The sequence below is a fragment of the Moschus berezovskii genome, chromosome 4, assembly GCF_049115385.1.
Source record: "Moschus berezovskii isolate FMDL1 chromosome 4, NW_MosBer_1.0, whole genome shotgun sequence".
NCBI classification, from domain to species: Eukaryota; Metazoa; Chordata; class Mammalia; order Artiodactyla; family Moschidae; genus Moschus; species Moschus berezovskii.
The window spans coordinates 82,604,817-82,617,789 of NC_142463.1; the positions used below are offsets into that span (position 1 = coordinate 82,604,817).

Consider the following 12,973-nt stretch of genomic DNA (forward strand, 5'->3'; position numbering starts at 1 on the left):
TATGCTACTGGAAATCAGTGGAGAAATAACTCTAGAAGGAATGAAGGGATGGAACAAAAGCAAAACCAATACCCAGTTGTGAATGTGACCGGTAATAGAAGCAAGGTCCAGTGCTATAAAGAGCAATATTGCATAGGAACCTGGAATGTTAGGTCCATGAGTCAAGGCAAATTGGAAGTAGTCAAACAGGAGATGGCAAGAGTGAATATAGACATTCTAGGAATCAGTGAATTAAAATGGACTGGAATGGGTGAATTTAAATCAGATGACTATTATATCTACTACTGTGGGCAGGAATCCCTTAGAAGAAATGGAGTAGCGTTCATGGTCAACAAAAAAATCCGAAATGCAGTACTTGGATGCAATCTTAAAAACGACAGAATGATTTCTGTTCGTTTCCAAGGCAAACCATTCAATATTACAGTAATCCAGGCCTATGCCCCAATCAGTAACGCTGAAGAGGCCGAAGTTGAACGGTTCTATGAAGACCTACAAGACCTTTTAGAACTAACCCCCAAGAAAGATGTCCTTTTCATTATAGGGGACTGGAATGCAAAAGTAGGAAGTCAAGAAACACCTGGAGTAACAGGCAAATTTGGCCTTGGAGCATGGAACGAAGCAGGGCAAAGGCTAATAGAGTTCTGTCAAGAGAACGCACTGGTCATAGCAAACACCCTCTTCCAACAACACAAGAGAAGACTCTACACATGGGCATCACCAGATGGTCAACACCGAAATCAGATTGATTATATTCTTTGCAGCCAAAGATGGAAAAGCTGTATACAGTTAGCAACAACAAGACCAGGAGCTGACTGTGGCTCAGATCATGAACTCCTCGTTGCCAAATTCAGACTTAAATTGAAGAAAGTAGGGAAAACCACTAGACCATTCAGATGTGACCTAAATCAAATCCCTTATGATTATACAGTGGAAGTGAGAAATAGATTTAAGGGACTAGATCTGATAGATAGAGTGCCTGATGAACTCTGGACGGAGGTTCGTGACATTGTACAGGAGACAGGGACCAAGACCATCCCCATGGAAAAGAAATGCAAAAAAGCAAAATGGCTGTCTGAGGAGGCCTTACCAATAGCTGTGAAAAGAAAAGAAGACAAAAGCAAAGGAGAAAAGGAAAGATATAAGCACCTGAATGCAGAGTTCCAAAGAAGAGCAAGGAGAGATAAGAAAGCCTTCCTCAGTGATCAATGCAAAGAAATAGAGGAAAACAACAGAATAGGAAAAACAAGAGATCTCTTCAAGAAAATTAGAGATTCCAAGGGAACATTTCATGCAAAGATGGGCTCGATAAAGGACAGAAAGTGTATGGACCTAACAGAAGCAGAAGATATTAAGAAGCGGTGGCAAGAATACACAGAAGAACTGTACAAAAAAGATCTTCACGACCAAGATAGTCACGATAACGTGATCACTGACTTAGAGCCAGATATCTTGGAATGTGAAGTCAAGTGGGCCTTAGAAAGCATCACTATGAACAAAGCTAGTGGAGGTGATGGAATTCCAGTTGAGCTATTTCAAACCTTGAAAGATGATGCTGTGAAAGTGCTGCCCTCAGTATGCCAGCAAATTTGGAAAACTCAGCAGTGGCCATAGGACTGGAAAAGGTCAGTCTTCATTCCAATCCCAAAGAAAGGCAATGCCAAAGAATGCTCAAACTACTGCACAACTGCACTCATCTCACACGCTAGGAAAGTCATGCTCAAAATTCTCCAAGCCAGGCTTCAGCAATATGTGAACCGTGAACTCCCAGATGTTCAAGCAGGTTTTAGAAAACGCAGAGGCACCAGAGATCAAATTGCCAACATCCGCTGGGTCATGGAGAAAGCAAGAGAGTTCCAGAAAAACATCTATTTCTGCTTCATTGACTATGCCAAAGCCTTTGACTGTGTGGATCACAATAAATTGTGGAACATTCTGAAAGAGATGGGAATCCCAGACCACCTGACCTGCCTCTTGAGAAACCTATATGCAGGTCAGGAAGCAACAGTTATAACTGGACATGGAACAACAGACTGGTTCCAAATAGGAAAAGAAGTACGTCAAGGCTGTATATTGTCAGTCAGTTCAGTCAGTCAGTTCAGTCGCTCAGTCGTGTCCGACTCTCCGCGACCCCATGAATCACAGCACGCCAGGCCTCCCTGTCCATCACCTTGCTTATTTAACTTATATGCAGAGTACATCATGAGGAACGCTGGGCTGGAAGAAGCACAAGCTGGAATCAAGATTGCTGGGAGAAATATCAATAACCTCAGATATGCAGATGACATCACCCTTATGGCAGAAAGTGAAGAGGAACTCAAAAGCCTCTTGAGGAAAGTGAAAGAGGAGAGTGAAAAGGTTGGCTTGAAGCTCAACATTCAGAAAACAAAGATCGTGGCATCTGGTCCCATCACTTCATGGGAAATAGATGGAAAAACAGTGGAAACAGTGTCAGATTTCAGTTTTTTGTTCTCCAAAATCACTGCAGATGCTGATTGCAGCCATGAAATTAAAAGACGCTTACTTCTTGGAAGGAAAGTTATGACCAACCTAGATAGTATATTAAAAAGCAGAGACATTACTTTGCCAACAAAGGTCCGTCTAGTCAAGGCTATGGTTTTTCCCGTGGTCATGTATGGATGTGAGAGTTGGACTGTGAAGAAAGCTGATCGCCGAAGAATTGATGCTTTTGAACTGTGGTATTGGAGAAGACTCTTGAGAGTCCTTTGTGCTGCAAGGAGATCTAACCAGTCCATCCTAAAGGAGATCAATCCTGGGTGTTCATTGGAAGGACTGATGCTAAGACTGAAACTGCAATACTTTGGCCACCTCATGTGACGAGTTGACTCACTGGAAAAGACTCTGATGCTGGGAAAGGTTGAGGGCACAAGGAGAAGGGGACGACAGAGAATGAGATGGCTGGATGGCATCACTGACTCTGTGGACATGAGTTTGAGTGAACTCCGGGAGCTGATGGACAGGGAGGCCTGGCGTGCTGTGATTCATGGGGTCGCGGAGAGTTGGACACGACTGAACGACTGAACTGAACTGAAACTAACAGTGTATTTACTCAGTAAAAGTTAATAAAATTGTTTCTTTCTTATGCAAAATTTGGAGAGAGTCAAGCACCTTTGTAGGGCAGGTGTCATTGATATGATGACCAGGTAGGTATTCTATGCACTGTTTACCTCACAGCTCTTTGACCTTAATATGTAGCCCCCACAAACACTGCTTTCACATCTCTTCTTCTACAATATAGTTTGGAATTGACACATGTGGCTTTCACTAGCAGCCCACTGACCAGAATGAATTGTACAGTCCCACCTAATAAGGGATTTGAAAAATGTAGAGAAATAACATGGAATAATTGGTGGTAATTAATAATTAAGGTAGCAGTGCCTCTTAAAAATCAAAAGGTGGGACTTCCCTGGTGGCCCAGTGGCTAAGACTCTGCTCTCTCAATCCAGGGGGCATTTCCAGGTCAGGAAACTAGATCCAACATGCCACAACTAAGAACTTACCTCTTGCAACTAATATCCTAAAAAAAAAAAAAATGGGATAATAGGCAACAAGGAAGCACTGAGGGATGTTGTGAAAAAATTTCTAAAACAATATGGGTAGCATAAGCTCAAAAAAGTTTGGGAACCTGTGGGCTATATCAAGAAAAGGAAGTGAGAAAAACACAATTCAAAGCAGACCATTTCCACTTAAACATGCAAAGCCACTTCCGCTTAAACATGAAAGAAATGAAAGCAAATTACACCTTCCTCCTATCCCTGAGGTTAAGCCTTATAAGAGGAGAGGCTAAGAATTGTGAATTTATTAGAGTTTGAAGTTGATATTTCAAACCAACTTGGACTGTTAGTAACAGAGTGACCAAGATAGTATGAAATCTGCCTGAGTTATTGTCAAGGGAAGGATAAGGTGTATTTAATTTTGGCCACCTCATGCGATGAGTTGACTCACTGGAAAAGAGTCTGATGCTGGGAGGGATTGGGGGTAGGAGGAGAGGAGGACGGCAGAGAATGAGGCATCACCGACTCGATGGACATGAGTTTGAGTGAACTCCTGGAGTTGGTGATGGACAGGGAGGCCTGGCGTGCTGTGATTCATGGGGTCGCAAAGAGTCGGACACGACTGAGCGACTGAACTGAACTGAACTGAAAAGCAATTAAGTATAGAGAAAATATAATTCTGTCATGTTCTTATCTCACTGAGTTGTGATAGCTCAATTATAGTTCAATTCAGTTCAGTTCAGTCGCTCAGTCGTGTCCGACTCTCTGCGACCCCATGAATCACAGCAGTACAGATAATTAAATTCATCTAAATGATTCATGTAGCTATTATTGACTATAGGAGGAAGTGGTAATATTAAAATTAATCCATTCATAAATTCATTCATTGAACAAATATATACATATGCGTACCATATGCTAGGGCTTCCTTGGTGGCTCAGACAGTAAAGAGTCTGCTTGCAATACAGGAGAATCAGATTCAATCCCTAAGTTGGAAAGATCCCATGGAGAAGGAAATGGCACCCCTCTTCAGTATTCTTGCCTAGAAAATCCTACGGACCGAGGAGCCTGGTAGGCTACAGTCCATGGGGTCACAGAGAGTTAGACATGACTGACTAACACACACATACACACACCCCCCATATGCTAATTATATATGATACTGTAAGAGATGCTGGAGAAACACACAAAGATAGTGTTTAAAGCAGCATGCTCCAATCAGTTTGGGCTTCCCAGGTGGCTGAGTAAAGAATTGGCCTGCCAAAGCAAGAGACGCAGGAGATAAAGGTTCAATCCCTGAGTTGGGAAGGTCCCTGAAGGAGGAACTGGCAACCCACTCCAGTATTCTTGCCTGGAAAATCCCATAGACAGAGGAGCCCAGTGGGTTACAATCCACGGGGCTGCAAAGAGTCGGACACGACTTAGCAACTGAGCACACCAATCAGTTTCTCTCTCTACCTTGGCTGTATTTTTTTTTTTCTTTCTCACTCAAAGCACTTATTCTCCAAAATGAACCCATTTACTTACTTATCCACATTTCAGTCTGTCTGTACTACTAGAACAAAAGTGCCAAGACAGAAAGGAGTGCTTTGTTCCTCCTCTCAATTCTCAACACTGGCATTCCCCATGGATCAATACTGGTTCCTTTTCTCTCTACCTATACTCTTACACCTTGGATATAAATATTATATGTGCTGATGCTACATACGTACCCAGTGTTTATCTTTCTCCAGAATGCCATACTTCCACATCCAGCTGCTTCTGCTGCTGCTAAGTCGCTTCAGTAGCGTCCGACTCTGTGTGACCCCCACAGACGGCAGCCCACCAGGATCCCCCATCCCTGGGATTCTCCAGACAAGAACACTGGAGTGGGTTGCCATTTCCTTCTCCAATGCATCAAAGTGAAAAGTGAAAGTGAAGTCGCTCAGCTGTGTCCTACTCTCAGGGACCCTATGGACTGCAGCCCACCAGGCTCCTCCATCCATGGGATTTTCCAGGCAAGAGTACTGGAGTGGGGTGCCATTGCCTTCTCCGACACATCCAACTTCCTACTTTAAAAATGGATACTGAATAGGTTCTTTAATGTTTTCCTTCCTCCCCTACAGTCCCTAAACTAGCTGCAATTTAGGAACTCTTCTCATCCTCAGTAAATTACATCATCATTCACCTAGATGGTTTGGGACGTAAGCCAAAACCCCCAAATTTATGTGTAACTACTCTTTTTCATCTGCAAATCTATGAATTCTACTTCCAAAATATATCCCAATTCCTGTTTGTTTTCTCCGTATCTACTGTTACCAAGGGCTTCCCTGTTGGCTCAGTGATAAAGAACCCACCTGCCAATGAAGGAGAGGTGGGTTGCATCCTTGGATTGGGAAGATCCTCTGGAGAAGGAAATAGCAACCCACTCCAGTATTATTGCCTGCGAAATCCCATGGACAGAGGAACCTGGCGGGCTATATCCATGGGGTTGCAAGAGTTGGACAAGTCTTAGCTACTAAACAATTGTTACCACACTATTTCTAACAATGTCTTTTGCCTAGGCTGCTGCAGTAGCACAATTAGCCTTCCTGCTTCTACTCCATTTCACATTTCACATTTCAACCAGAGGAATTTTCATATCTAAAATGTAATCATTACATACATATTTATTTACACAGGGCTCTACTGAAAAATTATGTCAGTTTCCAATTGCTTTTCAGATAATCAAGACTCTCAACTAACCCACAGGGCCCTCCTGGTCTGGTTCTCCATACATGACATTTTGTGGATGGGTTCGTCATGGTTTCTCTAGATTTGATCCGTTTTTCCCTTCCCAGCTCCCCAATCCGTTTTCCATAGGAGCCAAACTTTGGTATACTGTTTATTGCTATATAGTTATCATCTGATCAAGTAGCAAATTAAAAAGAGCATTAAGAGGCACCTTAGACCTCCAGACTGTAGTTCAGTTCAGTCGCTCAGTCGTGTCCGACTCTTTGCGACCCCATGAATCACAGCACGCCAGGCCTCCCTGTCCATCACCAACTCCCGGAGTTCACTCAAACTCATGTCCATCAAGTCGGTGATGCCATCCAGCCATCTCATTCTCTGTTGTCCCCTTTTCCTCCCACCCCCAACCTTTCCCAGCATTAAGAGGCACCTTAGACCTCCAGACTGTAGTAGCTGCACCTAAAATACCTCTACCTAGAATTCTCAAGGCCCTCACTGTATGGACTACAGAAAACATCTCAGCCTCACTCCATTCAGAAACAGGGCAGAATAGTGTAAATTCCAGTCTTACTAGCAGGGTCAAATTCCAGCTCGCTCATTTACTAGCTGTGTGATTTACACCTCCTTGTACATATCAGAGTCTTCAACTGTAAACTGGGGACTGATGTTAGGATATCGCTTCCTGCATGCCAATCCTGTCCGACCCTAAGGACAGTGGAGAGAAGGGAACCCTCTTACACTGTTGGTGGGAATGCAAACTAGTACAGCCACTATGGAGAACAGTGTGGAGATTCCTCAAAAAACTGGAAATAGAACTGCTATATGATTCAGCAATCGCACTTCTGGGCATACACACCGAGGAAACCAGAATTGAAAGAGACACACGTACTCCAATGTTCATTGCCGCACTGTTTATAGTAGCCAGGACATGGAAGCAACCTAGATGTCCATCTGCAGACGAATGGATAAGAAAGCCTTGGTACATATACACAATGGAGTATTACTCAGCCATTAAAAAGAATGCATTTGAATCAGTTCTAATGAGGTGGATGAAACTGGAGCCTATTATACAGAGTGAAGTAAGACAGAAACGCACCAATACAGTATACTAACACATATACATGGAATTTAGAAAGATGGAAATATAACCCTGTGTACGAGACAGCAAAAGAGACACAGTTGTATCGAACAGTCTTTGGGACTTTGTGGGAGAGGGTGAGGGTGGGATGATTTGAGAGAATGACATTGAAACATGTATGTTGTCACATGTGAAACGAATCAGCAGTTCAGGGTCAATGCATGTTACAGGATACTCAGGGCTGGTGTGCGGGGATGACCCAGAGGGAGGATAAAGGGAGGAGGGAGGTGAGAGGGGGGTTCACGAGGGGGAACTCATGTACACCTGGGGCGAATTCATGTCAATGTATGGCAAAACCAACCAATATAATATTGTAAAATCAAAAAAAAAAAGAACTAAAAGAAAAAAATAAATAAAAAGAGGCTAAAAAAATAATAATAATAAAATAAAAAAAATAAGGACTGCAACCTGAGAGGATCCTCTGTCCTCATGGGAGACTCCCATGGAATACTGGAGAGCGTTGCCATTTCCTCCTCCAGGGTATCTTCCCGACCCAGGGATCCAACCTGTTCCTCCTGCATTGGCAGGCGGATTCTTTTACCACTAAGCCCCAGAGGCCGCTAGTTTCAGGAATGGGAACAATGGCCATACCTTATCAGGCTGCTGTGTCCCATGATTCAACAAAACAAAACACGGTTTGTGTCTCAATTTTTTCATCCTTAAAACTGAGTTACCCTGGCTATGTGAAAGCTACTGAGCCGAAAAACAAACTTGGAACCTTCGGGTATTACCAATAAAATGCCGTGGACAGCCTGTATTTGTCTGCCAATCACGAGCACTTGGAAATCTGCCAGCATTAGAAACTTAACAAGCGCCGCTCCGGACCGCCCTGGTGCCAAGCCCAGACCGGCGCGCCGCTCGCACATGCGCAGCAGTAAGTCCTTCTGCCTGCGGTTACTTCCGCCTCGGAAAAGGCGGCTGATGTCCGTCGTACTTTAACATATTTTAATCCTCACACTTCTCTCTCGGGGGAATTTTTGTTTTAAACATCATCAGCAGCTACCTGGAATTTGAATCATTTTGGTTTCCCATCACTGTGGAACTTCCCCTTTCAATCTATGGAACTTGTCTCCGAAAAGTTGTCACCCGTCTGTGGTGCAGGTCTCGCGAGAAGGCGACCGTCTCTCGCGTTATTTCCTTGTTTCCAGAATCCTTAGCGCGGAGTGTAAGAAGACTCTTTTAGCTCCGCTTCTTTTGATTATTGCGCGTTCCTCAGTGGCTTCCCAGGTGCTGAGTGCGTGTGAGAAATGGCGGCCCCAGAACAGCCGCTTCCGATGTCCAGAGGATGCCAGAGTTCTGCTTCGCTTTCTCCCCCGCGGGGCGACCGAACCCTTCTAGTGAGGCACCTGCCAGCCGAGCTTACCGCTGAGGAGAAAGAGGACTTGCTGAAGTATTTCGGGGCGCAGTCCGTGCGCGTCCTATCCGATAAGGGGCGCCTGGTAAGAGCGCGCGAGCCCCTACCTTACGGGGAAGGTCCTAGGCCGGTGACCTGGGGAAGGGAAGTTCTGACAGAAGGAAAAAAGAGGGTGGGGAAGATGCGCTTGTGGCGTGGGGGCTTCCTCTTCCCCTTCCCAGTCTTTCTTCTTTCATATCAAAATATCTTTCGTTCCAAATCAAGTTTTAATTGGCTTGTGCCTCCATTAGTTGCCGCACTGCGAAAAAAGGGGGATAGAGAAAGGCAAAGCAGGAAAAATGAAAAGTAGCCTTTGTTATATTCCGTTTCTAACCCACCCTAAGAATCTCGAAACTTCTCAGAATTTAGAAGTGTTTCTTTTAACCTCAAGAGTACTCTGAAAAATACGTAACAAAGGGACACTTAAAAATCTTGGTTTGCTTATAAGCTAGCGTTAAGACATTCATCAAAATAGAGAAACTACAGAAGTCGGCAACTTGAGTAAGCTAGTTACAGAATTTCTACTAGATTTTTGGGGACGATATTCTTCCCAAAAATTGTACAACGTAATCTTTCAGGGAGCGATAATTTAAAACTATTAGAAGTCCAACCCAGGAATGTACAAAATTATTTTCCATTATACCTGAAGATGTTTTAGATGATTGGTCTTCATTAAAATAGTGACGGTGATGTTATTAAGTTCCTGCCAGATGATTTATGACGGGACAGGACATCAATAGTTAGTCTCCCTAGGTGATTTTCGGAGAAGGCGATGGCAAGCCACTCCAGTACTCTTGCCTAGAAAATCCCACGGATGGAGGAGCCTGGTAGGCTGCGGTCCGTGGGGTCGCTAGGGGTCGGACACGGCTGAGCGACTTCACTTTCACTTTTCACTTTCCACTTTCACACATTGGAGAAGGAAATGGCAATCCACTCCAGTGTTCTTGCCTGGAGAGCCCCAGGGACGGGGGAGCCTGGTGGGCCTCCGTCTATGGGGTCACATAGAGTCGGACACTACTGAAGTGACTTAGCAGTAGCAGGTGATTTTAATGTTCAGCCAAGGTTGTGAATTGAGTTAAAAGAAAGACCCATTTAAACTTTGCATTTGGCTATATAGTGAGAAGTTTAGATCTTTGGATGCGTTATACATGGAACATATTTTATGATTTTGGATAGTTGAAGAATGGACCTCCCTGGATAGTAGAGGTTTTTAAACTTATGGATTGTTGAAGTACTTGAAAATATATTTAAAACATGCTGTGTGTGTGCACTCGCAAGGCTTTCATTTCAAAGAAGTCTGATCCTAAACTGATTCAAAAACAGTGTCCTGAAATTCGTAATCAGTTCAATGATCTTGATTTCCTGCCTTTTCTGTGATTTTATTAATGGGTCAAATCACTGTCAGCTGGTAAAATATCACATCCTTATGAGAAATTGAAATTATATTTGAAATAATTTGTACCTTAATTGTTTTTCAGAAACATACAGCGTTTGCTACTTTCCCTAATGAAAAAGCAGCTGTAAAGGTATGACTTCTTTTCTGTTACTTATTACCAACTTTCTATTATCCAGGCATAGTTAAAAAATGAAACATGAGGCTAAACTATAGTTTTTAAAAGCAAAGTGAAGTAAGTGGAAGTCTCTCAGTCCTTTGCTACTCTTTGCAACCCTGTGGCCTATATAGTCCAATGAATTTTCCAGGCCATAATACTGGAGTGGGCAGCCTTTTCTTTCTCTGGAGGATCTTCCCAACTCAGGGATCGAACCCAGGTCTCCTGCATTGCAGGCGGATTCTTTACAGCTGAACCACCAGGGAAGCCCTTTTAAAAGCAAAAAGGTTTGTATCTCCAGCGTTTGCCTCATTGGCTACATTCGGCTTGTCAGTTGGCAGATTTTGCCCAAAGTTTAGATATTTGGGCATAAGGCTATTATGAGTTGACCAAAAAGTTCGTTGGGGTTTTTCCTTATGATGTTATGGAATAGATTAACAGGAACATGAATTAAAATTGAATTGTAACCTTTTATATAATTAAAAATGACAAGCTTTGAAGGATGCAAACATCCTTTAGACATAAAAGTTGTAAGGCAAAATGCTTTAAGCATTAAATAGAGAATGTATGTTTAAAAAATTCTAGGGGATCATTTGCAAAGGAGGTCACCTTTGAGGTAGACCTTTAATGATTAGTTGGATCTTGAGAAGAAAACAAAGGGAGATGGGCCTTCCATGTTTAGAGACCACTAAAGAAAACTGTGGAGCATGGAAAGCTCTAAATGGAGCAAAAGCTGAGGGTTGAAATCGAAATAGTACTTGGAAAGTAGGTTGAGTCTAAATTTGGGTTGAGGGGAGGGAGGGATTGAATTTTGTTTAGTAGTTTTTCTTAAGGTACTTGATAAATTTAAGCTGACCAGTAATATAGTTATCTGTATGAAAGGTATCTTGTAGAGTTCATGTAATGGATTAGATAGGGAAAAAGATTAGACATAGAAAAACCAAAAGGAAAGCCTAGACAAGAGAGCTGTTACAGTGGCCAAGGCAGGAGAAAAGATCTGAATAAGGTACTAAGGAGACAAAAGAAGAAGTAGATATACATTTGATAGAGACTGTGTTTGTAGGTCCTGTGATTCCTATAGATATGGTTGAGAGAGGGGAACACTTAAAGATTTTCAGACTGAGTTCTTGGGTTATTACAGTAGCTGATATGAGGGGCAGGACTCAGAATGTTTTCAAAGGTATGTAATAAATTCATATGTTATCTATTAACTTTGAGGGGTCATTGGGCTACTTCTGTGGAAATATTTTAAAAAGCAATTAAAAATATGGGTCTAGAGTGGAGGTAGGCTTAAAAATGGAATTTCTTCAACAAGGTGACTGAATATGGTTGCCCAAAGGAAGAAGAGCCAGCAAAGAAGACAGAAAGGGAGGGAGAAGTTAAAAAGGAAGTAGAACTAGAAAAAAAATTCTCATGGATGTAAAGAGAAGAGAGTTTTAAGAAGACAAGATCCTCTGATGACACAAGGTGAAGAATTAATAGTCTAATAGTAAAGTACTTTTTATTGGGAAACAGTAGAAATGACCAAATTCTTAATAAGGGGAAGTGAAGTGAAGTCGCTCAGTCGTGTCCAACTCTTTGCTACCCTATGGACTGTAGCCTACCAGGCTCAGTCCATGGGATTTTCCAGGCAAGAATACTGGAGTGGGTTGCCATTTCCTTCTCCAGGACACTTTAAATTGTAGTATATCCATACACTGGACTACAGCCCTCAGAAAATGAAGTCAGATGAATATGTATTGATAGGAATGTAACCCAGATAGATTCATGAATAAAGTTGGGAAATACATATGGTGTAACCTTGGAGTTCTTGAAAATTACTATTATGTATGTTAGTGTATGCCTAGAACAAAATGTAGCAGAGCTATATACCAAATAATAAATGTCTTTCTCCCAGGGTGGAATTACAGAAGAATAAAATATAGGAAAACATTTTTTTCAAAAAGACCTTTTGAAATATAGTTTTAAATATTGTTGGTTAAAATATGGTAATGAACCACATTGTTATAAAGTCTATGGAAACTGTCATTATCTTTGGGAAATACTTGTATCGAAAAGAAGGAATGAGAAGATAGTAGCAGTGATAGAGTTTTTAGGCTATCAATTCAGTTCAGTCACTCAGTCGTGTCCGACTCTTTGCGACCCCATGAATCACAGTATGCCAGGCCTCCTTGTCCATCACCAACTCCCGGAGTTCACTCAAACTCATGTCCATTGAGTCGGTGATGCCATCCAGCCATCTCATTCTCTGTCGTCCCCATCTCCTCCTGCCCCCAACCCCTCCCAGTATCAGAATCTTTCCAGTGAGTCAACTTGTCGCATGAGGTGGCCAAAGTATTGCAGTTTCAGTTCCTTCCAATGAACACCCAAGATTGATCTCCTTTAGAATGGAGTGGTTGGATTTCCTTGCAGTCTCAAGAGCTTCTCCAGCACCACAGTTCAAAAACATCAATTCTTCGGCGATCAGCTTTCTTCACAGTCAAACTCTCACATCCATACATGACCACGGGAAAAACCATAGCCTTGACTAGACGGACCTTGGTTGGCAAAGTAATGTCTCTGCTTTTTAATATGCTATCTGGCTTGGTCATAACTTTCCTTCCAAGGAGCAAGCGTCTTTAATTTCATGGCTGCAATCAGCATTTGCAGTGATTTTGGAGCCCAAAAAAAT

General features: G+C 42.5%; 1 protein-coding gene across 4 annotated transcripts in view; it reads left to right on the forward strand.

The window, feature by feature from the left end:
- The first annotated feature begins 8,485 nt into the window (after positions 1-8,485).
- The window catches only part of RNPC3 (RNA binding region (RNP1, RRM) containing 3), a 59,677-nt gene continuing 55,189 nt past the window's right edge, over positions 8,486-12,973 (forward strand). For 2 of the 4 annotated variants that reach the window (XR_016037234.1, XR_016037233.1), the window contains exons 1-2: positions 8,486-8,798; positions 10,231-10,278. Coding sequence is in view for 2 of the 4 variants with exons in the window: in XM_055403865.2 (XP_055259840.1) it covers positions 8,607-8,798; positions 10,231-10,278 (240 nt within the window). In the remaining 2 variants the exon portion in view is untranslated. The remainder of the gene's footprint in view (positions 8,799-10,230; positions 10,279-12,973) is intronic. The other 2 variants (XM_055403865.2, XM_055403864.2) reach the window with 1 other exon arrangement.